Consider the following 24,412-nt stretch of genomic DNA (forward strand, 5'->3'; position numbering starts at 1 on the left):
TGCCCCGCGGCGGCGGCGGCGGCGGCCCCGCCCCCTCCTTAGCCCTCCCCCCCGCCCCTCCGGTGGGCCTCCAGCAGCGCCCGCACCGCGACGGCGGCCAAGCGCGGCAGGTCGTCCTCGGCCTCCTGGTCCGTCCCGGGGCCGCTCGGGCAGCGGAGCTGGGCCTGCGGGGGCAGGACGGTCAGCGGTGGCCCTCGGGGCTCCCCCCACCCCATCTCCCCTCCCCACCCGCGGAGGCGGCGCAGAGCGAGCGAGGAAGGAAGCGAGAGGCGGGGCTGCTGCGGGGGAGGCTCCGTGGTTTTTTTTTTGGGGGGGGGATAAATAGATATTTACAATATGGTACAAGCGGTTAAAAACACAGACCTTCCTCCCAGCCTCCCCTTCACCTCCAGTCTCCAGATATATATATATATGCGTGTGTGCGTGTTTGTATAAAATATAGTTTTCACACCTTTAAGGCAGCAGGTGGGGGGGGGGGCGTCATTGAAGGGGTTGGGGGGGGCTTAAGGCATTTCCACTGGGCTGGCACAGCAAAGGAGCTGGGGGTGCCGAGGCTGGGGGCTCCTCCCTCCCTCCCGCCTTCATCCAGGGAAGGTCCCAGTCGGGGGGCCCCGGGGTGCCCCAGGGTCAGGCGGCTGTTGTGCCAAGCGAGTGCCAGGCTCTCCCAGGAGGTTGGGGCCCTTGAAGGAACATGGCCCACCTGCCAAGAGCCCACAGGCTCTTCAGGGCCCAGCCAGTAGCCAGGCAGGCAGGCAGGCCCTCTTTCCAGAGGGCAACACAGCCCAGAAGGGCCCCTTGCTAAAGCTACAAAAGGGCTCCGGGCAGAGGACCGGAGCGGCCACACTGGGACTGGACAACCCAGAGCTGCTGTGCTCCAAGCGGCTTGATTCCTGCGGGCCCAAAGCAGGCGGAGGCCTCTGTGTCGCCAGGCGGGGGGGCACAGCAGGGCCATCCTGCCCATGGAGGCACTTGGGAAGGGGAGCCGAAGGGGCACAGGGCAGGTTCTGGGGAGAAGGCACAGGCGTGGCCGGGAGGGCTGTGGGGGGCCTGAAATGGGGGGGACTTCGGGGGGTGTCAGGAGGCATTGACTGGAGAAAGGGGCCTCTTGACAGCCCCCAACCCATCTGGCTGCCTGCAGAACGTGAGTGAAGCCGGTCAATGTCTGAAACCAGAGGGCTGATCTTCCTAGCAACGGGCGGCCTGCCTGGAGCCGGAGTCTCTGACCAGGGAACGCAGCGTCCGGCTCTGCGGACAGGGCGGCTGTGGCAGCCAGGCAGTCCTGCTCGGCTGGGCGGCCGAGGGCTCAGCAGCAGCAGCAGAAGAAGAGGCCACACAGCTGGCAGTAGGCAAAGTACAGCAGCAACATGACGCAGGCATAGAAGACGGCAAAGCCGGCCAGGTGGCCGGGAGGCGCGAGGGGGGCCGCTGGGTGCAGCAGCAGCAGCAGGGCCTCCAGTGGGCACAGGAAGCCACGGACGTTGCCTTGGAGGAGGAGGGCAATGTCTGGGGCACCACAGAGAGACACCTGGGGCAGGCGAGAGAACACAGGCACAGACGGAGGGACACGTGAGCGTTGACGGGACACGCAAGGGAAGCGAGGGGGGGGGAGGAAAGGGGGGGGAGGGGGCCCCCAGGGACCGCCTGCCCAGCCTCACCTCCGGAATCCCAAGCTGGCGGCAGGCGGCCAGGAAGCCCTGCAGGTTCTTGCGGCTTTTGGCGGCGTTCAGCTTCGGCTGTGCCCAAAAGAGAGAGAGTGAGAGTCGGTGGGCAAGGGCGGCCAGGAGGCTCACCTGCGGCCCAGGCAGTCGGATGCCAGCCGAGGTTGCCCCGCAGCAGGAGTGAGACCCATTCTGCCCTCCTCCCCACCGCCACTTCCCGAGAGAAGCTCACCACAGCAGGCGAGGGCACGTGGATGAAAGGCACAGAGCGTGGGCACAGGCGGTTTGCCAGCTGGCAAAGGATGACCCCGTCGGCCAGGGCCTCGCCCAAGTCCTCTGCCAGCGTAATGTTCAGGTGGGACTCAATGGCCTGTGGGGGGGGAGGGGAAAGAGAGGCTCCAGAGGCCGACAGCTGCCTTTGGGGCTGGCAGAGAGGCCAGGCTTCATAAGGGGCCCCAAAGGCTCTCCTGAGGGCCCGAGGGCCCGGCAGCAGGAGGCCGTCCTTGCCCAGCTCGAGGGCCAGCTCTCTCCCCTCCCCCAGACACCCCAACGTCCCCGCTGTGGCCCTCCACACAGAAGCCACCCCTGGGTCTGAGGACACCTGGCCTAGAGGTGGACCCCAGGTGGGCCGCAGCCGCCAGGCTCCCTACCTTGCGCAGCTGGGCAAGGAGCTGCCTCTCGTCTGAGGCCTGGGTCCCCGTACGGCACCTGGCGGGGCTGCTGAGCTCAGGCGACGGGGAATCTGCAAGGAGGGTTTGGCAGCCCGTGAGGCTGGGCCCGGCCGGGGCCTCCCAGAAGAGCAAACTCCGCCTCCCTGCCAAGGGGGGGGGGGCACGGGGAAGAGCCCCACAGCCCGGTTTTCCTCGGACACTCACCCAAGCTCCGCTGGACGCCCTTCTGGGAGGAGGAGCGGAAGAGGAAGCTGGAAGGCCTCTGCGCCACGCTGCCATTGCGGGGGGTGGCAAGGCTGGCCCCTGTGGAGCTCTGGCAAAGCCGAGGAGGGTCTGTATGGGCAGAAGGGCTCAGGGTTGCCCAGGGACTCACGGGACTCTGGCAGCCGGGGGAAGGGGACGGGAGTGGGGGCTGTGTGTCCACGCACCTCACACACCACCCAGTTGGTGGGGCGCAGGCAGCAGGGTGCTTATTTTACCTATGAAACCCCTCTGGGTGGGCTCACAAGGGTCAGAAAAGGGATCTACAATCATAAAAGGAAAGAAGAGGAGGAGGAAGCAGAAAGAGAAAGGAAAAAGTCAGGAACGAGGGAGAGCCGAGGGAAAGGGAGCAAAGCGCCTGGCAGGGAAGGATGGCAGCAGATTAAACCTCCCCTCTCAAGGGCAAAGCGGGCAGGGAAGGTTTGGCTGGCAGGGAAGCAGCTCTCCCTGCCCCCTTTGAGGAACCGTCTGTGGAAAGGAGGAGGGCCCCACCTCTCCCCTTCACTCGAAGCAGGGCCGGGGGTCTCGGCAGAAATCCCCCCAACTGAACTCAGTGGGGCAGGGACACTGGACAGGCAGCCGCCGGGAGAGAAGGGGAGGGGTGTCTATGGCTGTGAAGCGAATGAAGTGAGTGGCCCATAGCAATAGCAATAGCAGTAGACTTATATACCGCTTCATAGGGCTTTCCACCCTCTCTAAGCGGTTTACAGAGAGTCAGCATATTGCCCCCAACAATCTGGGTCCTCATTTTACCCACCTCGGAAGGATGGAAGGCTGAGTCAACCCTGAGCCGGTGAGATTTGAACCGCCGACCTGCTGATCTAGCAGTAGCCTGCAGTGCTGCTTTTAACCACTGCGCCACCTTGGCTCTTTTCATGTGAAAAAGGCTCTCCGAGCCACGTACAGAGAGGAGGGAGGAAGGAAGGAAGGAAAGAAGAGAAGGAAGGAAGGAAGGAAGGAAGGAAGGAAGGAAGGAAGGAAGGAAGGAAGGAAGGAAGAGACAGAAGAAAGAGCGAAGGGGTCAAGAGAAACACTGAAAAAGCCGGAATGGAACTGGCTGAGATTCTCAAAGATGCCAAATGAAGTTTGAGGGAAGGGGGAGCAGCGTCTGGAGGGGCAGAGGGCCTGGGGGGAGGGGTGACTGCCAAGAGTGAGAGGTGGGGGGAAGGGGACGCCACCCCCAGAACACAGCCCCCCACCCCCACCCAAAGACCCGGTTGTTTCTCCCTGCCCCTCCCCCCACTTGGCTGTCAGCAGAGCCAGGAAGGGCTCCGGAGGCCTTGCAGCTCCTCTTCTGTGTGTGTGTGGGAGTGGGGGGGGGGCAGATGCGGGGGGGGGGAACCTACCTGCAGAGCGGGGACTGTGCCTGGGGGAACCAGCCGGAGGTTCAGCTCCCTGCAAGGCCAGAGAGGGAGGAGGGGGTCAGGGCCAGCACCTGAAGTCAGAGGGGCCCTCCCGGCCTCTGCCCACTGGAGAAGCAGGCACACCAGGCAAGGCCCAGCATCCACAGCGCCCGCCCTGCCCTCCCTCCAGGGCCCCAACAGCTGCATCCACAGGGGGGGGGGGGTCCTAAGAGACGCAGGAGGGCCGGAGGAAACCGCTTCCGTCTCCCCACAAGGGGCTCAGCCAGCGGCTGGCTCCCTCCGCCTCCCGCCCGGCCCCACCGTCCCCTCGAGGGCGGCCCCAGGGCTCCTACCTGGCCGCAGGGCTGCTTCGGAGGAGGGAGGCCACCGCCCTTCTCGGCCAGGCTGCTGCTGCCGCTGCGGAAGCAAGAGGCACCTTCAGGACAGAAACCCCACGGAGACCCCGGGTGCCCTTGGCCAGCCCCCCTTCACTGGCCTTTGGGAAGGAGCAGAGCCCTCCAAAGGAGCCGGGAGGAGGAGGAGGAGGGGCTGCAAGGCAGAGGAGGGGCCCCGGGGGCCTCCCTGTGGGCTGAAGGGGACCGGCCCCTGCTCCCCCCCCTAATCCTGGGGGCCTCTGAGTGATTTAACTGAGCCCCCTTCCTTCCTTCCCTCCTTCCTTCCTTCCCTCCTTCCTTCCTTCCCGGAGGAGCATCTCTCTGGCAGGAGGCCCGGAGGATTCAGCTGCCCCTCCATGTCCCCAGAGGCCCCTGGAGGGGATGCGGGACAACACGGTCCCTGCTAGCGGGTGGAAGGACTGACCTCCCCCCAGCCGGAGGGCTCCAAAGCCTCTGCCAGGGAGCCTCAGACGCCCACCTGTCCGTCCACCGCGAGGGCGGCGGCTGCTGCTGCTGCTGCTGGCGCTCCCTTTCCTGCCACAGCTGCAGGAGTTCTGGGCGACGGCGCTCCTCGGCTGAGAACTCCGGCCTGGCGGAGCCGGCCCCACTGCCGCCCCTGAAGAGTGGGGGGGAAGGCTCCACATGCACATGGGGGGCAGCTGCTCTGGCTGGGCCCCGAGGGGCAGAAGAGCCGGCCTGCCCACCCCCCACGATTCCTGCAGGAGGACCAGCCCTCCCCCAGCCCCCCTCCCCCCCGGCAGAGACCTGGCAGGGCCCCACTTCCTGCTGGCCCCTCCAGGGAGTGCCCATACCTGCCAGCCATCAGCCCTGGCTCTCCAGCGCCCACTCTCTGGGAGGGGATCCTGGTGTGTTTCTGGGGCTCCTATGGGAGACGGGCACAGGGGAATCAGTGCGGGGGTGTCCCCCCCCTCCGTCCCCCCCCGCCAGGACCGATCTATTTCCCCCCCACCCGGCCTCCCGCAATGGAGTCCCAGCCGCTCTGCTGCTCGAGCGAGAGTTCCCCGGAGGCAGCCCCCTTTACCTCGTGGGGCGCCAGTCCTGGGAAGCCGCTCCATGCCTTGCCGGCCCTCCCAGCTGGAGGGGGCCCCCCCATCGCCTCTTCCTCCACCAGCGAATCCTCCTCTTCCTCTTCCTCCCCGTTCACGCTGCTGTCGATGTAGTCGATCTGCTCCACTTCTCCGGCATCGCCTGGGGGAGAGCGGGGGGAGCAAGGGGGGGGGGGATAGGGAAGAGTTGTGAGGAAGAGCTGGACTCCAGCCGCCTCGCCACTCTCCGGCCCTCCTTGGCTACGGCAATGCTGGCGGATACACAAGCCCCCCCCCCCCCACGCACCACCACCACACCCGTTGCTCACCTGCCCCTCCGCGCTTCTCCCGCAGCTGCTTGGGGTCGCGGGCCAACTCGGCGATGCGGAAGGAGAGGTCGGAGAACTCGTCGGTGGACTGAGGAAGAGAGAGGGGCCCCCCAGTCAGGGCCAAACCCATTTTCATGCCCCCCCAGTCCCCCTCCTCCAGGACGGGGAAAAGCGAAGGGGTTTCACCTGCCGGGCACCACGTACCTCGTTCCCCGACCACCGCTTGCTGCCGCTGTCCACGCTGTGGAAGCCGGAGTCGAGGCCGCCGTGTTGCCGGGCCGGATAGAAGTCATCCGGGAGGCTGAAAGGCAGGAGGGAAGCTGAAGCGGCCCCCCTGAGGGTGGGACCACCGAGCCCCCCCCCCCTCTGACCGGAGGCCGCAGCCGTCTCCTTCCGGGGCCCTCCCTCCGCCTCTTACCACGTGCCAAAGGCGGCAGGGCGTCCCTGGGCAAGCTCGGCCAAGCCCGGCCTGCCTTTGCCACAGGCCTCCGTGTTGAGGTATTTGAAAATGTGGATTTTGCCCTTCAGGCAGACCTGCGGAAACGGGGGGGGCCCATCAGACACGGAACGGCCCTCCCGCCAAGGCCTCCCTCCCCCCTCTCTCCAAGGGCCGGGCCGAGTCCTCCGGCCAAGGGGCAGCCCAGGGGGTCCTCCTTTCCAGGCTGCGGGATGAAGGCCCCCCACTCCCACGACAGCTGGGGCTGATGCTTCTGGCAAGGAGGCTCCGGGCCCCCTTTGCCCCCTCCCCAGGGGGGCGGGAGGGGGCTTGCAGGACGGAAGGCCTCGGGTGAGGGAGGGGCAGAGCACAAAGCTTCCCCTCTCCAGTAGCTCTGAGGAGGTTAAAGGTTGTTTTACTATATTTCTTCCATTCTGGGCCCCCTTCGACTGCCACCCGTTCACCGCAGCCTGAGAACCGGAGGGGCCGATGGGAGGCTGGAGGTTTGAGGTACGGGGCAGCCAATGGGGGCTGGAGCCCAACACAGGAGCCTCTTCGTGGCCCTTCCCCATTTCTTATTTTAATCAGAATTTATTCTTTTATCGCATGCGATTAGGGTCTCCCTTCAGCCCATCGTATTGCCACTATTTTTTTCTGTATTTTAAACTTTTTAAAAATGTTTTTAAACTGTTTTTATGTAACCCGCCCGGAGTCCTTCAGGATTAAAATTAAAATTATTAAAATTGGAAATTGGAAAATTTCTCACTGAAATTCTTTTTCCTCCTCCTCCTCTGCTGGGCCACCGTCCTCCCAGCCTCCGTCCCCGAAGCAGCCCGGGGGTCAGCCGGGGGTGGGCGGGGCCAGCCATGGCCAGGGGGCTCAGCGAGGGGGGGGGGGAGGCCTACCTGAGCAGGTGGGGACTGCAGGGGATTGTTCTCCAGGAGGAGGCACTGCAGGTGTCGCAAGTGGCGGAAGCAGACGGGGAGCCGAGTGACCAGGTTGCAGGAGAAGTCCAGCCGCACCAGCGGGAGCTCCCCCAGCTCTGCCAAGGCAAAAAAGGGGGGGGGCAGTCAGAAAGGCTCCGAGGCGGCCGGAGCCCCAAAGGGCCCAGGCGCTCAGCAGAGGGAGGGGGCTCCACCCGGAGACGCCGGCTGCCCAAACCGCTGCTGACCTTCAGGCAGGACCGTGATCTGGTTCCGGCGGACGTTGAGGTCCCGAAGACGCTCCAGGCCTCCCATGCTTCCCGGGAGCGACCGCAGTTCGTTGCTGCTGACATCCTGCTCGGGGAGGGAGGAAGGGGGCCGGGTGAAGCCCCTGCCTCCCTCCGCAACAGAGGCTGCCCATAGGAAGGGCCCAGGCCACTCTGCGGCCCCCTCCCTCAAGCCCCTGCCCAGCCACCAGAGGGTTCTGCCTGGTGCTGCGGCCACATGGATTCGGGCAGCTGCCCCACCTCTGCAGCCCGGAACCCCGGAAGCCCGTCCTGGCTGGGCCTCGGTCTTTCTCCGCCCACCCGCCCTCCGCAGCCGGCAGACTCACCAGCTGGCGAAGGCTGCCAAGGGAGCCGATGTCCTCCGGGAGGGAAGACAGCTTGTTGTTGCTGGCGATGAGGACCTTGAGGGGCAGGTGGCAAAGGCAGGCAGGTAGGGCGGAGATCTGGTTCCGGCTGAGGGGAGGAAGGCAGGCGGGCTGAGAAGGGAGACCCCCGCGCCCGAGAGCCCAGCTGCGTGGCCCTTTGCTCCGCCTGCCTGCCTCCCTCCCTGCCCGGAGTACCTGACGTTGAGGTGGGTGAGGGCCTGGAGGTTAGCCATGGCCGGAGGGAGGCTACGCAGGCAGTTGTGGTAGAGGCTCAGCCCCTCCAGGGACATCAGGTGGCAGGCGTCTTCCGGCACTTCGGCAAAGCGGTTCCGCGAGAGATCTGCGCGGGGGAGGGAGAGCCGTGAGACCCCGGGATCCTCCCCAAGGGGAGCTGCTGAAGACGCCCCCCATTGTGACAAGGCTCCCCTCATTCCACGCCCCCCCTGGGTCCCTCCCCAAGGAAGGCGGGAGGGGGGGAGCTCTGGGGAGGCCATGCAAAGAGGGGCCAAGGAATTTCGGTTGCTTCGGCAGCCTTGGATTGGCATCCTTCACCGGCTCCCCTTCGGAAGGGAACTGACTCCCCCCGCCCTGCCCTTCCAGCTCAGCTGGACACCTGCGAGGGAGTGGGAGCCCCTCCAAGGGTGCCCCTGCCCAGCCTTGCAATACTTGGAGCCCCCCCATAGCTTCTGAGATAATCCCTCATCCCGGTTGGGGCCAAGTCCTCCTCTGAGTCGGGCTTGGGGGCCAGTGGGTCTGGCCATGCCTGGGAGAGGCCAAGGGGCTTTCTAATCTTTCGGTGAAGGGGCCTTGGAAGGAGTTGAAGGCCAGTGTTTCTCACCCTTGGCCACTTGAAGATGTCCGGACTTCAACTCCCAGAATTCCCCAGCCAGCAAATGCTGGCTGGGGAATTCTGGGAGTTGAAGTCCGGACATCTTCAAGTGGCCAAGGGTGAGAAACACTGCTCTAGAACTTCAACCCCCACACGTGGCTGGGGAATTCTGAGAGTTGAGGTCCACCTCTCTTAAAAGTGGCTGACTTTGGAGACCCCCCCCCAAGTTAGACTAACTCTTGTCTGTGGATGAGAAAATGGGGGGGGGGGCATACAAGAAAATACTCTTAGCATCCTGATCTCTGAGCCCCTCTGGGAGGGAACCCCCATGCCCAAGAGACCCCCTCCATTGTTCCAGAAGCAGGGAATCTTCTCCCTCAGAGCGGATCCCCCGCGGGAAACCCGCCAGATCCCCAGCCTTTGGGGGAGCTCCCTGGGTGGGTGGGGCGGAAGAGGGCTTTGTGGCCGTGGGAGGGCAATAGCAATAGCAGTTAGACTTATCTACCGCTTCATAGGGCTTGCAGCCCTCTCTAAGCGGTTTACAGAGTCAGCATTATCGCCCCCAACAACAATCCGGGTCCTCATTTCACCCACCTCGGAAGGATGGAAGGCTGAGTCAACCTTGAGCCTGGTGGGATTTGAACCGCTGAACTGCAGATAACAGTCAGCTAAAGTGGCCTGCAGTGCTGCATTTAACCACTGCGCCACCTCGGCTCTGACCTCCGGGATGTTAAATTTAGAAGCAGCTCCAGCCCATCCAGGGAGCCCGGAAGCAGCTGCACCAGGAGGGGCTCCTCTGCCGGAGCTGCCCATCTGGGGCCCTTCGGCCAGGTGAGCTCAGGGCCATCTTTGGTGATGAAAGAAGCCACTTTCACACCTGACAGGTGGAGGGTTCCAAAACGCAGCATTTCAACAAGGAACATCCATGCCGGTAAACTGTGTGGCAAGTCCTCCCTTGGGAGATGGCTGGATCCCCCCCGTCTCCCCCCCTAGCACGCCCCAAGGGCTTTTGAAGTCCAAAGAAAGCAGGGGGTTGGACTAGAGGACCTCCAAGGTCCCTTCTGACTTTTATTCTACGTTCCAAAGGCACAGGAGAGCCACGAGACTCAGGAACTCTTCCACCCCCCAAAATCCTCTCTTTTTAACCCAGAATTCCGGCTGGGGAATTCTGGGAGTTGAAGTCCGCAAGTCTTAAAAAGTTCCCAAATTTGGAGACCCCTGCCTTAATCCCTTTCACACGGGGTTGATTTTTTTTGCCAAGAGGCTGGACAGGCAATTGCTCAGGCAGGGGGTTGGACTAGAAGACCTCCAAGGTCCCCACTCAGCCATCTAATGTTTAAATCGTTTCTGCCCCCCCCCCAACCCTCCGTTATCTCACTGCAAACCCTCCCCGATGCATCTTCAACCCAAGGCATGCGGACTTTCCTTGGGGGGGGGAGGAGCGATGGCAGCTGGTAGATGGTAGCACGGAGCCAAACCCCCCCCCTCCCATCCCAACCTGAACAATAGCGACAGGCCGGCTGCCCCACGTGACCTTCCCTGGGCACAGATGGCCCGGAGGGGAGGGGGCCAAGGCATCTTCAAGGACACTTCGGGCAGCCTTCCCAAGCCTCCCCCTGCGGACAATCCTTCCCCCAGCAGCCCCGGGCGGCTCAGCAGCCACGGCTGTGCGCTCCCCCAGCCCCCCTGGGAGCCCGTGGCCCACCTCAGCGTGGCAAGCAGACCTGCTGGAGCGTGTGCAGAGAGCCCCCTCCCCCCCCCCGAGCTTCTCCCTACGGCTTCCTTTACGGACGCAGAGGCTTCAGGCCAGGCAGCCTTGGAAGGGCCCTCTGCGTGGGGAGCCCCCCAGAAAGGCCACGGAGGCCTCCGGGGGTCCCAGGACCCTGCGGCTTCCAAGCGGATGGAGCCCCCCCCGAACCCCTTGGGGATTCTCCCCCCCCCTTTCCCCTTGTGCAGGAGAAGAGGGAGCAGACACCCGTCTTTCTCTGCTATGAGTTCTCCGAGGAAGCCCCCTTCCGAAAGGCCCCTGTCAGACCCCCAGGGGGCTCCTGCTTGCAAATGGCCAGAGGGGCTGAAGTCTTTAGGCCCCCCCCTGAAGGCAGGAACCACTCGGGGGGAGGGCCTGCAAAGGACCAGGGGAGGGGGGGGCTCCCCAAAAAGACTGGCACCCAGAAGGACTTGGAACCGGAGGGGAAGCAATTCGGCCACCGGCATGGGCTGTTTGGGGATGATGGGTCCTGAGGTACAGCTGCCGGGATCATGGTCCCCGACCAGAGGGGCCCTCCAGTTGTGCTGTTGCACACACACCTCTCTCCTGCACACCAGGCCCCCAGGCCACTCGGGACCACCGTCCTTCACGGGCTCTGTGCAGCCACGGAGGCCCCCCGGCAGCCCCAAAGGAAGACAAACCTTTGACCCAATCAAGAGTCGAGTCCGGGGGCCCCAAGGGCTCCTGCTGGGCGGCCGTGGGGGTGTCTGAAACACCCACCTGGGGGGGGGCAAGGGGGCGGGGGGGATTGGGGCCTGTGGGTCAGCTCCCCCCACAAAAGGCCTTTGCCCCCTCCCTCCATGGTCCAGCTGACGGGGCCTCTCCACGGGACCCCCAACTGGCAGCAGGGGCCGGCACAATGGGGGGCCTCCACCTCCCCACAGGGAGCAGGGAAGGGTCCTGGGGGGGTCTCTGGGATGGGGGGGGTATAGCCACTGGGAGGAGGACAACTTTCTCCTCCCAACCCCTCCATTGCGCAGTCTCAGCTCGACTTCAAGACAGGATCCTTGGGGGGGGGGGGGTCCTCCTGCCCTCCCCCCCCCCGCTCCCTCCCAGCCCAGGCCCCAGAGTGCTTCAGGGCCCCAGGCGCCCTCCCACTGGGCACCGGGTTCCCCAGAAGCCCCCCCCCCTGCTCCAGGACCTCCCAAGAACCGGTCAGAGGCCCTCTGGGCAGCCATGAGGACTGGAAACCTGATTTTCCAAAGTGGACCTCTGCCCCACGCAGGCAGGCAACTGCAGGGGCCTCCAGCCCAGGGGTCCAAAAGGCCCCTTCAGGGCGCTTCTGAGCAGGGCATCCGTGGGGCAGCAGCTGCTTCCCCATTTCCACTGGGGGCGGGGGGGGGGCAGAGAAGGGCCGGCTGCAAGCGGATCCTTCCCAGCCGCACAGAGCATTTCACAGCTGCCCACCAAGGTCCAAAATCAGAAGCAGCTGCCCCTCCCCTGCTGCCCCCCTCAGCCCCGCCCTGCCCCCCCAGGCAGGAGGTGATATGGGGGGGGGGAGCAACTCCAGACCCGCCTAAAAATAGCGTCCAGATGGCTTCCTTCTGGGATGAAAGGAGAGCAGCCCTGGGGAGGGGCCAGGCGTGGGCTGGTAAGCAAGACCCCTTCCTTCATCTGGGGGGCACATCCTGAGGGGGCTCAAGCGCTCCTGCCAGCTCTCTCCACCCACCCACCCACCCCCCACGCCCCCCAAGGCATCAAAGGCCCCTTCCAGGCCTTGTGAAAACAGCCCAAAGATCCTGGGAGTGGACTGAGTGATGGGGATGAAGAAAGACCCTCCCCAGCCCTCCTGACTCCCACAGCCCCCAGACCCCCGGGCAGGGAGAAGGTGGGGTGGCTGCTTTGAGGCTGTGGGAGGGAGGGAGGGAGGGGGACTCAAAACAGAGCCTGGGGAGAGCCAGCTGGTGGGTGGAGGGCCCCCAGGGACCCCCCTTTGCCTGAGCCCCTCTTGTCCGAGCAGATGGGCACTCTGGCAGGACCAGACGGGCAAGAAGGCCGAGGCCATCGCTCCTCTCCTGGCTGGCACAGTACCCCTCCCCCCACCGTACCAATAGGGCGAATGGCATTCCCTGCCCACCAAAAGCCCCTCCCCTGCCACAGGAACCCCCCAGGCCCAGATCTAACGTGGAGATGGGAAACCTGCTGAACGTGGGACTCTAGTTAGGGGCTCCCCACCTCCCCCCAAACTGTGGGGCCCCTGGTTACCATTGGCTGGCATGAAATTCCTCCCACAATGAGAACCAGCTGGCACCCCCATCCTGAAGGCTGCCACGGTGGGGCTGCCACTCAGCCCAGAGTGCCCAGGGAGGGGTCCGGCTTCTGCCAACCCCCTGCCCCCAACTTCCTCTCACCAGGGAGACTTGGGCAGCCACCCCCAAGAGACGGAGAGAGGGGGACCCTCCTCCTTGCTGCAAAGGGGGGAGGGGGCTGGGTGGGGGCTCTGCTTCAAGGCCCTTCCTTCCTCTGCCCTCTTGACACGAAATGCCCAATTCCGAAGAAAACGAGGTTCTTCCCATGGATGGGCCCTTGGGGGCAGGGGGGGGGCTGAAGGGGGGGCTTCTGACTGCAGGCTGCCAGGGAGAGGGGTGCTCCTCCTTTCTGCATGCCTCTGGAGACCCTCCCTCAGCCCCCCCACACACACGGTGGTCCCACAGGGCCTTTTCCCCTCCTGCCACTGGACGTTCCGGCTTTTCTCCGAAGACGTTTCCCTTCTCATCCCAGAAGCTTCTTCTGCTCTGACTGGAGGGGAGGATTTCCTTCTTTCCTTCTGCGATGGGCTCCTTCAGGGTCCCCCTTCTGGAGGTGCCCCCCCAGCTGACCTGCCTCCTGCGGGGGCCCCCAGCGGAGGGGAGAGAGGGGCTTCCTTGGGGCAGCCGGCCATCAGGTGCTTCCTGAGGGTGCTGCTTCCTCCTGGCTGGGCACCTGCCCTGCTGCCCACAGGGCCGGAGGGAGGGGGGGCAGCTGAAGGTGGGAGAAGCAGCCCAACTGCTGAGCTGGGGGAGAGCTGGGCCCCCCCGAGAGCCCCCAAAGCCTTCTATTCCTGCCAGCGCCCGAGAGAGAGGGACGGTCGCCGGAGGGAAACCGGCCCAGAGGGACTTTCGATCAGCGCCACGTCCAGATCTGAACTGGTGGAATCCGGTTTCTCCGCTCCGGCTGGCAGCCGACGGGCACAGCCCCTCCCGGCCCAGCTGGGCCCCTTCACCCGTCATCGGCCTCTGCTCTTCCTCATTCCTTCAAACCACAAGCAGCCACCTTTCCATTTTTGGCAAGGAGAGGCCAAGGAACCGGAATAAACTCTGGAAAGACAGCTTTGGAAGCCCCAGAATCCCTCGGCTGGAGAAGTTTGGTCCGGCTGCTGCAGCCCTAACCTTGCCCCCCCCTCCCCCAGCAGCCTCGGGGCCTCCCCCTGAAGTTGGGGCCACGGGGCCCTTTTGCTTTCTCCCTCCTGGAGGGCTTCCGTTGGCGTGTGGGCCTCCCTGCGGCCGCCGTGCTCTGTGGTGCTTGGGGGGGGTGTCCTTGGGATGAGTGGTCAGGCCCCCCTGCGAACAGCCGCGTGGGCGTCCATTTTGTGGGGAGGGGCCGTGCAGGCGGCCTCCTTCTTTCCTCTGGTGCCCTGGGGGGCTGCGGAGGGATTCTGCCCGTCCGACAGGTGCTCCCTGCTTGTGGCTTTGGCAGCTGGTGAGCGGAGCAGGTTTTGGGGCAGAGCTCTGCCCCCCCCAGTTGCCGCCATTTCCTCTGCGGAGGAGGGGGTCCCGGGAGGGAGGGCCTGTCCTAACCGAAAAGGGCGAGAAGTCCAATCAGTGCGAATCCCACCCGTGGGGCTTTGTGCAATGGGCACATTCCCCCAAACCTCCCAAACTGTCCGTGGCACAGAGATGGACAAGGGGGGGGGGCTGGGCACCCCACCTCCCTTTTCTTTGCTGCACCATCTCCAACTGTGGCTGTGGGCTGACCGAGGGTGGGGGGGGGGGGGGTGCTGGAGAAGGCCCCACTTCACCTGCAGGCCAGGACAATGCTCCACGGTTTGGGTCGGTGCCCGAGAAAATGAGGCTGGCACTTGTGTGTGTCCTTTGACAACTAAAACAGCCAGAAGCCACATTGATATCCTGAAGGGGATGCTGAGGTGCCAGATCGCATGCTGGGGGGGGGAGGGGGTCTTCAGTCTCCCCTGGGTAGTTTACAGCAAGAGAGAGACCCTCTTGTGATGGTTCTCCTCTGCACAACCAGCCAGGGGGCCAGATTGCACGGGGCATTTGGGTCTTCCCAAGGGGAGAGGCAGATGGGGATCTTGGAGGGTGTAGGCCAAGAGTCTCCAACTTGGGAACTTGAAGAAGACTTGTGGACTTCAACTCCCAGAATTCCCCAGCCAACGTGGCTGGCTGGGGGATTCTGGGAGCTGAAGTCCACAAGTGCAGGCTGCTCCTGGCCTCGGCGGTTCCGAGCAAAGCTGCCTCCTGCAATTGACCGGGGGTGAGCTTGTCAATGCCGAGGGTGCTCCAGTGGACGTTCTGGGGTTGCTCCCGAGGGGCCCGTGGCTCTTGGTGCCCCCTTCCCTTCCTTCCGCCCCCGTCGTTCCATTTCTATTTGCAGGTCTTCGCATTTCGCTCTCTGCTCCGGTTTCCCCCCCTCTTCTGCTGCCTCCAGACACTGCCACGTTTTATTACCATTACTGCATTTCTATGCTACCATCTTCCCCCGCGAGGTGACTCTGGGGGGCACCTGGGCAGGCCCGGAAGCCTCCCGATGCCGAAAGGCGTTGAGGGGGGGTGGGTGGGGAGGGGAAAACTGCACCGGAGGCAGCAGGAAGTGAAAACACACGTGGGAAACAAGTTCCTAGTCAGTCAAAGGGAAGTTGGAGGTCGGGGGGGGGGGCAGCGCCCAGCCAATCACAGGGGAACCAAGTGGGAGGTGGGGGCTAGGGGGGAGAGGGGACAGGAGGGGATGATGGGCAAATTGGTCTGAGCTGCTGGGAGACTCTGCACCCTTCTCACTGCCTCCCCTAAGGAAGCCCCTGGTGGGGGGGGATCCAAAGAGACCCCTCGCCCTCCGAGTGGGCAAGGCACAAGCCAGACCAGGCACAAGCTCAGCTTTCCACCCGTGGCCACCTGGCTCCCCAGCGGGAACCAATTGTGTAAACCCGGCAGCTGCGCAGTTGCCCCGGGGGGGGGGGGGGGGGGGGGCTGAGCTCACCCGGTGCCTGCCTTGGGGCAAGGGGAGGTCTCCTGGGCAACTACTGCCAGGGGAAACGAGGGAAGGGCCAGCAGGGCTGAGAACCCTCCCTCCCCCCCCCCCCCGGGACCTTGGGTAGGTTCCTCAGCAGGAAAACCTATCCCCCCCCCCCCTGTCTCTCGGCTCACTCGCCTGCCCCCCCCCCCGTGTCACAAGGCAGAGGCTTCCTCATTCTTCCCTCCCCCCTCCCCCCCCGCCACGCCCGTGGGGCAGCCAAGAGGAAGAGGCAGCTTCCTGGTGCACAAGAGGCTCTCTTGCCCAACTCCCAGCACCCCTCTTCTGATGGGGGCCCTATAGAAGCCCCCCCCCGACTTTCACACACACACACAGGTCCATATCCTCCACCGGGATATAAGGTCCACCCTTGACTTATGCTGCTCGTCAAGAGGGGGAGCCTCCCTGGCACCGCCAGTTGGGTGAAGCCAAGCCCTCCAATCGTGCCCCCAGAGCCCCTGGCATTCCAGCGTCCAGAGAGGGCACGAGAAGGGCTTGGGGACTCGGTTCCAGCCGCCAGAGTCTCGGCTGAAGGTCCCTGTGCCCAACCTGGGGGGGGAGGGGCGACCTCCCCGGCCTCTGGGGAGACGGATGAGCGTCCCAAAGGCCCCTCCGAAATCCTGGCAGGAAGAGAGGGCACCGCGGGAGCCTCACGTGGCCCCACAATCTGCTCCTCTTAAAGCCGAAGCGAGTCTCCTTCCGTCACACTGTGTGCGTGGCTTCGGTCCGACCCTGACCGGCCCCCTGGAGAGACCGGGCCGAGCATTCCTTGGACGGGCCCCATGGGGCAGAGGGAGGGCAAAGGGGCTCGGAGTGGAAGCCTCGCTCGGTGGACTCGAAGGAGACCAGAGGCTCCCCCTTCGGTCTCAGCCAGGACTGGATCCAGGCTGCCCCTCACGCCAGCTGCCCAGCTGCAGCCCATTTTCTCTCCCCTTGCCCGCCCTGTGCGGCCGGGGCCTCCACCCCACGGAGGGACTCAAAGGGAAGGCAGGGCCAAGGACCTCCCATAAGTAAATGGGGGAGCTGTATTGCCCTCCCCAACCAGAAGCTCTTCTCCCCAAGGGTTTGCTCAAGTGGAAACTAGGCATCCCCCCCCCCCCCGTTGGCTCCTGGGTGATAATAATGAGGAGGGGGCTCCCATCCCCCACTAGCTCTTAGAAGGACAGCTGTTCAAAGCTCACAAACGAGGCAGGGGGTCCTTGCTGCTTGTGCTCCCTGCTCTCCAGGGAATGGCAGCCCCCTCCTCTGCAGGGCTCCAGGGCACCGCTGGCGGCCTGGGTCCCACCAGGAACAGGAAGGCCCCGGGGGGCACAGGGGAGCAAGGGAGGAGCCAGGACGGACCTCTGGGGGGGCTTGGTGGGGGGAGAAGGGAAGGACTGCCCAGCCCCAGAGAGGCCGGCTTCAGCAGCCGGAGAGACGGGGGGGGGGGGGGGGCTCCCCTGGGCTGGAGGCGGTCAGGGGTCCACCTGGACTCTTCCACCAGGGGAGAGCCAGCAATTCTCCGAATGACTTTTGGGGGAGCCCCTAAGTCCGAGGGGAGGCTGCCAGGTGACATCACAACCTGGGGGTGGGTTTTGTCTCATCCACCCAGCTTGGCTCCCTCTGGCCCCAATTCCAAAGACTCCCCCCCCCCCGGAAAAGAGGGGGAAGCAGGATTGCCCCCCCACCCCGGCCTTGAACTTTGGCCTGAGGAACACAGCCAGACCGCCCCCCCCCCAATTCCTTTCTCAAGGAAAAGAGGCTGCAAAGGTCCGGCCACTCCAGGGGTCACTGCAGAGAGCAGGATTCCTGGACAGGCACCAGCCCTTTGCTCCCCCTCACTGGGGTGGGGGGCTTCCCTGAGGAGGGGAAGACCCCAGGCAAAGGAGGGGCCCAGCCCGGCCTGCATCCCCCTGGGCTCTTCCGGCTGAGGAGGAGGAGGAGGAGGCCGAGGCCTGCAGAATGGGTGGAAGCGCTTCTGCCCAGCTGAGCCATGGCTTGCTCTGCCCCCCCCCTCACCCCTCGCCATCCCCCTCCTCAGTTGCGCAAAGCAGGTGTCCTTTCCAAAGAGCTCCGGTCATCCTCGGCTGGGGAAACGCCTCCCGGGGAGTCCCTCTGCAGCTGAACCGGCTGCCCCAAAGGAGGACTGGCCTCCCTCCCTCCCTCTGCAGATCTCCCCACCACCCCCACCACCCCCCCCGGTCAGTTTTTCCACAGCCTCCAGCCAGATCTCTGGGTGGCCGGCTGGGAAAAACCCATCTCCCAACCTAAAATGGAAGAGCCCCGTTTCCCCTGGCAGCCCAGCCTCCTTTAGCCCTTCTGGCTACCTGGCAGGTAAATTCTCTGCCACCGCCACCGTCTTCTTCTTCTGCATTCCTGCCCTGTGGCACGGAAGCACCAAGGCCGACCCTGTCCACCCATGCCACTCTTGGCTTTGCCAACTCTGAAGATGCAGAGACTTCAACTCCCAGAATTCCTCCACTCATGGCTTGTAGGGGAAACCAGAATGAGCCGGGCCGACGGAACGGCCCCTCGAACGGGACTCAGAAATCACAAGGTGGGTTTCGGGTGATCTCAGCCGACCCAGGTTTCACACAACGCCCGATTCAAACCTCAGACCAAAGCACAATTCATGCTCTCCTCTCATCCCAGTTTTTTCCTCTTTCCTGGCGGTTTCCTTTTGTCCCCGGAAGGAAACTATCCCAGTCTCTCTCAAAGTGACCGTGTCATAAAAGGGGGAGCCGGAGGGACACGGCCGTTTCCTGCTGGACGTAAACCAGACCCAGGAAGAGACGATGCCGCTTCCTACGTGGTTTTGTGCCAGCCCTGGCCTGGCGTCATTTAGCAAGGCCCAAGGATCCTCTCCTGGGGGGGCCCTTGCCGGAGGACGGAGCGGAGCACGCTCAGCCGAGGCCTGGGGGCCACAGGGCTCTGCCCCCCCCCCCCCGCTCCATTCCTGGAGGGAGGAAGCCGAAGGAGGAAAGAGCTGAAGACGGCAGCCCCAGCCCACCATCAGTGGTTCTCCCCGGCCACCCGCGACTCCAACAAGGAAGTGCCCCAATCCTTATCATCCGGTGATCGAATTCCTCGGCCGCTGCAATCCAATCCGGCTCTGAGCAGCTTCACCAGGTGGGGAAAGAAGAAAAGCCACCTTAACAGAGGTGGGCAGAGCAATGATGCCCAGGGAGCCTCTCCCAATTCAAAGGCGCACGGGCACGCACCCCACCCACCAAGGCCCCGAGGGTGGGGGCTCGCAGGGGGGCGGGAGGCTTTACCAGAGAGCAGGCCTTGTGACAGAAGGGAGCCCACCCATCCCAGCCCCAGGTGACATCAACCCACAGGGAGCCGGATCCCTCCCATGGCACCCCCAAACCTGCTCAGGTGTCATTCAGAGCCAGCAGCCTCCGGGCCCTGCCGGAGCAGAACTGGGGTCCCCTGCGTGGTTGGCCAGAGGGGCTCCATCCGGCTACTTGCACGGATGAGACCCCTGTGGTTGATCAGTGACGCCCCCCCTCCCCTCGGACCCCCTGTGCCTGTCAGACAAGAGCCTCAAGCCAGCCACACACCACAAATCAGGGGCTTCGGCCTCAAACCCCCCCCCCCCGAAGACCAGCTGCAGAAAAAGAAGGCAGAACAGTGGCCCTGGTGGGAGGAACAACGGAAGGGAAGGCCCCCCCCGAGAGATCAAGCAGTGGAATCAATGCCCCCTCGGCCGTGGATCCAGGATGAAAAGGACCCACCGGGCACCCGGGCGGGCCTGCTCTAACAGGCCCTACATGGGGGAGGGGGGCATCGTTCCTCCTGACTCGCAAGGAGCCTCTCACCAGCCGTCCCCCCAGCCCCCAGCCAAGCCCCCAGGGCAGAAATCCCAGGAGCCAGCAGGCCCAGTGGTTGCAGGAAGAAGCTGCTGCTCTGCCAGCCTCGGATGAGTCACTCCCCCCCCCCCCGTAAGAAGCCCGTTCCCCCATGCCCTCCATCCAGGCCTGTCTAGGGAAGCAACCTGCACAGGCACATGGGAGGGGGGGGGGTTAGCCAGCCGCAGGGGGACACACACACACACACACGCTTGTCAGAGCTCTGCCAGTCTGCAGGGAATAGATCAGTGTTTCTCAACCTTGGCAACTTGAAGATGTCCGGACTTCAACTCCCAGAATTCCCCAGCCAGCATTCGCTGGCTGGGGAATTCTGGGAGTTGAAGTCCGGACATCTTCAAGTTGCCAAGGTTGAGAAACACTGTCCTAACCACTGCTGGGGAATTCTGGGAGTTGAAGTCCAGACATCTTCAAGTGGCCAAGGTTGAGAAACACTAGATGCAAAGCAGCGGGTGAGCCCACACAACATCCCTCAGCCACAGGTGTGCAAACCCAGCTGCCACACACCTGGCAGGGGAGCCCCTGCCCGCAGCCCTCCCTTCCAGCTCCCGGGAGAGACTGGCAGGAGGAGCCGAGAAGGGAGGCCCAGGAGAGCCAGCCACCAGCGCAAGAGAAGCACAAAACCTGCCCCAAGGGAAGGGGGCGCAGGAGCGGGCAGAGGCATCTCCAGCGCCCGCCTGGCACAGAAGGGCAGCCAGGCTGGGGCTCCCCGTTAATACGGGCCAGGTAGCCCACGCACGCCCAACCGAGCGCCCCCCCCCCCCGTGCCCTCCCGGTGCTTAAGCTCCCATCATCCCAGGCGGCGCGGGTGATGGGCCCTGGAGTCCAGAGGGGGCGGGGAAGCGGCCGGCAGCCGCTTCTTCTGAGGGGCGGGGCGCAGCGGGGGGCGTGTCCCAAACACAGACAGTATAACGGAGGGGGCGGGGCGTGGGAGATCCGCTGGGGGCGTGGCCGGAGGAGTGAGGAGGGATGGGGGGCTTCGGAGGAGGCGGAGCGGCGGCGCGTGGCCGGGAGGGGGCGTGGCCGAGCACCTCACCCGCTTGCGTGGTGTCGCTGAGGTCCCAGCGCCGAGCGGCTCCTCCGGGGAAGTGCCTCAGGCGCCGTCCCGCCAAGCTCAGGCTGCCCGAGGCCACCGCTTCTTCCAGGGCGCGCTCGGGGCCCGGGTGGGGCCCGGGCAAGGAGGAGGAGGGCGGGGGCAGCGAGTCGGCCCCGCCCTCGCCCGCCGCCATCCCGCAGGCTCCGCTGTCTCCGCTGCGGCCGTCGGGAGCCGAATGAGCACAGGGAAGCAGAGACGGCGAGACCCCAGCCAAAGGGGGCGGTGCAAGAAGGATAGTGTTCGCCTATGAGAGGCCGGACATGCGGAAAGCGGCCAATTAGAAGTGCCCTGGCCGAGGCGTTCCATGCTCGACAGCCAATCCCGTTTAAAATCTCCCTGACTCTTCCTCCTTTTAGTCCAATCGAATGCCCGGGATGGAAGGGAACTGGGACGTGCGCGAAAGCGTCTCGGTCCAGCCAATCGCTTATGAGGGAGGCAGATTCCTCCGGGTCCAACTTTCCTGGCCGACACGTGAAAATGCTGCGCACGTGACTCTGTCGCCCTATCACATTCAAGCAGGCAGGTAGGGGAAACGATTGGCTCAGCGGGCGAGTCGACGACGGGCGTATCACGGCGCGTAGAATCGAGCGAAGGCGGGCCTCCCTCTGACGGATTGGCTGAGCTGCCAATCAACAGTCCCGGCGGCAAGCGGTTGAAAGCCGAGGAGGCGCTTTCAGCCTCGATAGGGGAGAATGGCAGCCACGGCAGCCAATCGTCGGTCGCACGGCCCGGACTGGGGAGCTTATCGACCAATCGGGACAAAAGGCGCCTCAGGGGGAGGCGGGCCCAAACCTGTGGAAAGGCCTCGGGAAAACTGAGGGAAACTGGCGCGGGGTCCTCTGAGCATAGGCAGAGTGCCTCGGCCGGATGCTGGCTGAATAGCCCCTTAGAGGCACCGCGGCTGCGGCCAAAACTGCTGAAAAGCCCCCGCAGGTTCGCCAGTGGCCTGAGGAGCGCCTGTCCTGTGGGCGCTGCAGCCTCAGAGGGAACTTTTAACGGCTCTCTACTTTTTCAAAATTATTTTTAGACTTTCCCCCCCTCAATCCCACCTATAAATAACCCAGAACAAACCTAACAGTCCCCCCTCCTCTACAGACCCCCTGGGACGAAGAGAGGCCCAGCCAGTCAACCCAGTCAGGATTAGAACTCGGTCCCCCTGGGCTCCCTAGGAGTGGAGAGGAGGCCGCCGGGCCAAGCTCTGCCCCCGGGGCAGCCTCTCCAGGTGAGCCCAAGGGATGGTGAAGGTTTCCCTCCCTTTGGCTCCACCGCTTGGCCTGAAACGTCAACGGGGGTTGGACTAGATGGCCTCCAAGGCCCCCTTCCCAGTGTCAGTTATCCTGGGCCTTTGGAGAGACTCCAAAGCTTTGCTTTTGCTGCCTGGGGGGGGGGTGTCTGGGAGCCCCCCCTTAAAAGGCCATGGAGGGGCGCAGCTATTGCTCTGCCAGAAGGGTCTCTCCCAGGTCCCCCCTCTGCCCCCATAGGGGGTGGCCAGCAGCCTCCCCAGACCTGCAGAGGGGCTGACAAGGATGCCTGAGGAGGAGGAGGAGACCCCCCCCCCCCAGACACCCCTGTCCATGTGGGGGGGGGGCTTGCCTTTATTCTCGCCTTGGGCCAGGCTGCTTAGCCCGGGGGGGGGGGGCCCTCTCGGCTCCCCCTCCTAAACCCAGCGCTTTTGGCTACAATTTCCTCTGAACAAGAGCTGGGAATGCTGGCTGTAGCACCTAGTCCTCGACTTACGACTGCAGTAGAAGCCGACGTTTCCATTGCTAAGCAAGACAGTTGTTAAGCGGGTTTCGCCCCATTTTTTTACAACTTCCTTAAGTGAATCGCCACAGTTGTTCACTTAGTGTCGCACGGTTGTCTAGTGCAGTGTTTCTCAACCTTGGCGACTTTAAGTCCCGTGGACTTCAACTCCCAGAATTCCCCCAGCCAGCTCTGCTGGCTGGGGGAATTCTGGGAGTTGAAGTCCACGGGACTTAAAGTCGCCAAGGTTGAGAAACATTGGTCTAGTGAACTGACTTCCACATTGACTAGGTTTGCGGCAGAAGATATCACAAAAGGTGACCGCGGGACATGGCGACAGTTGCCCGCCGTCCAGATTTTGACCTGATGACCACAGGGAGGCTGCCGCAACGGCCGTAAATCCCTTTTTTTAGTGCAATCACACCGTAGCTTTCAGTGGTGACTAAAGGAACGGTTGTTAAGTGGAAGACTGCCTGGGCACCAGGAAGTAGTAGGAGAAACCTCTTTTGGGAGAAGCTAAGTGGCGTGGCGGTGTGGGCCACAGGGTAACCCTTGATCAGCAAGTACTGTTGGGGTCCAATGCGCCGTTCCTCCTTGTGCAGCCAAAAATGGTCTTTGGAGGTTCAGCCCATGCCTGCTTGCTGGCTCAGAGGAGAATGCCTTCTGCTGTGCCACCCACACAGCCAGGCTCTCGCGTCTGTTACGGCCATGTAAATTGAGAATAGAGGAGTTCATGGTGGCTGGGAGGGCGGGGGGGGTTAATGGGTGGCTGGAGAATTCAGGCCGTTGAAGTCCACAAGACTTAAAGGTTGCCAGGTTTGGGGACCCCCGGGATAGGGAAACGACTGCGCTGTACAGTTCAAACTGCAGTGTGATTACTAATTGAATTGCTCACAACTGCTGCTGCTGAGACTTGTACCCACGGGATGACACATCTGATGAAGTGAGCCACAGATCACGAAAGCTCAGGGCTTCCCATGGATTTGTCAGCCTGGAAAGTGGCTGCACCGGATTGCGGGTGGCTTCGGTCGGCTAACTTGGTTTTAATCCGAGAGCTGCACTTAAAGCCTTGTGCTTTTGTCTTTTTTTCCGCTCTGTTTCCTCATGTTCCGATTCTCAGGTTTCCCCTGCCCACCGGAGGAGGGAAAGCTCCAGCCCACGCCGGACCCAGGGGATGGCATCAGAGCCTTTGCAAGACAGGCCCTGGATAAGGAAGCCCAGGGGAGTGCCAACGAAGGAGGAGGACGTTTGTCGCTGAGTGCCAGCTGGTGGTGGTGGTGAGGGAAATCAGGCAAGAAGGTAGAAAGAACCCAAATGGCTCAGAGCCCGGGCACTTCGTGTTCTCAGGAACAAGATTCCGACTGGAACCCCAGCAGGCTCTAGAACGCCTGAGCTCTCTGCCAAGGCAGGGAATCCAGTGGGTGGACGGAGCTTTTCATCTGAACTCAGCAAGGGGTTTGGGAAGAGCCAAAGGTTCTTTCTGATCATCTTTTCAGTGCTGCTTTGGCAAATGCAAATATCTCCACAGTCCTTTCAATACGTTTGGGAAGCTTTAAAAAACAACCTTCCTAATCCTTTAATTCCCTCTAGCCCCCCCCCCTCACTCTCCTCCCAAAATGACCTCCTAAGAATTCACAGGGATTCGGTTAAGCCCCCCCAATGACTGCAAGGAGCAGAGGTTGCAGTGAAGGAAGGAACCCCGAAGGAAACGCCTTTTTATCAGCCGCAACAGCCCCAAATGCAGGCTGGAAAGAGCAGGAGTCCTTGAGGGAAAAACTCACAATGATTTCCCGGAGGAGAGGGAGGCTGGCGGCTCCTGGCTCCTGCCCCTTCGTGCCTCTCGTGCAGCAGTTTGTAAGGGACTCTCAGCACAGGAAGAGCCACCGTAGTAAGCGGGGTCCCTGCCGCCCCTGGGGCTAATCTGTGACCCGAAGACTGGATGGGCCGATCTCCCGTCTCCAGCTCACAGAGGATGCCCCAGATGGGTGCTGATGTCACAGTGCCCCAGTTACCAGGGGAAACCCAGTCTCTGTGAAGCCATCAAGACGGCCATTATCACATAGGGCTATGTCCCCCAGGGTGATAGGCTTGGTGGGCAGAGGCCTTCAAAAGCCTTGGCCATGCTGGGCTCAGCAGCAAGGGTGGGTCTGAGAGCTCACACCCACCGCAGAGTCTACGGCTGGGTGGG

At 63.4% G+C, this 24,412-nt stretch overlaps 1 protein-coding gene across 5 annotated transcripts; it reads right to left on the bottom strand.

Moving 5' to 3' along the window:
- Positions 1–28: 28 nt before the first annotated feature.
- Positions 29–20,710, bottom strand: LRCH4 (leucine rich repeats and calponin homology domain containing 4). Of its 5 annotated transcripts, none has more exons than XM_032235139.1 (18): positions 20,422–20,710; positions 7,910–8,054; positions 7,676–7,802; positions 7,311–7,416; positions 7,045–7,181; positions 6,122–6,237; positions 5,908–6,004; positions 5,704–5,791; positions 5,371–5,537; positions 5,141–5,211; positions 4,753–4,944; positions 4,287–4,344; positions 3,937–3,985; positions 2,534–2,662; positions 2,309–2,400; positions 1,891–2,028; positions 1,656–1,733; positions 29–164 (listed from the first exon to the last, which is right to left on the bottom strand). In XM_032235139.1, the coding sequence occupies exons 1-18, from the start codon at positions 20,612–20,614 to the stop codon at positions 39–41; spliced, it is 2,109 nt and encodes a 702-aa protein (XP_032091030.1). In that variant the 5' UTR covers positions 20,615–20,710; the 3' UTR covers positions 29–38. The 5 variants fall into 5 exon arrangements, with proteins under 5 accessions (XP_032091030.1, XP_032091029.1, XP_032091028.1 ...); XM_032235138.1 differs by lacking the exon at positions 29–164 and adding an exon at positions 299–1,525 and having other exon boundaries at positions 4,287–4,341; positions 4,807–4,944; XM_032235137.1 differs by lacking the exon at positions 29–164 and adding an exon at positions 299–1,525 and having other exon boundaries at positions 4,807–4,944.
- Between the last annotated feature and the right edge of the window lie 3,702 nt (positions 20,711–24,412).

The sequence above is a fragment of the Thamnophis elegans genome, chromosome Z, assembly GCF_009769535.1.
Source record: "Thamnophis elegans isolate rThaEle1 chromosome Z, rThaEle1.pri, whole genome shotgun sequence".
Taxonomy (NCBI): Eukaryota; Metazoa; Chordata; class Lepidosauria; order Squamata; family Colubridae; genus Thamnophis; species Thamnophis elegans.

What these genes read in the sequence shown, in the direction of transcription:
- LRCH4 (XM_032235135.1), bottom strand. Translation starts at nt 20,614, where the DNA reads ATGGCGGCGGGCGAGGGCGGGGCCGACTCGCTGCCCCCGCCCTCCTCC. An exon ending in TGCAGTCCCCACCTGCTCAG is followed by an intron (nt 6,238 to 7,044) that starts GTAGGCCTCCCC and finishes CCGTTTCCGCAG; the next exon opens with GTCTGCCTGAAGGGCAAAAT. An exon ending in CCTGCCGCCTTTGGCACGTG is followed by an intron (nt 6,005 to 6,121) that starts GTAAGAGGCGGA and finishes CCTGCCTTTCAG; the next exon opens with CCTCCCGGATGACTTCTATC.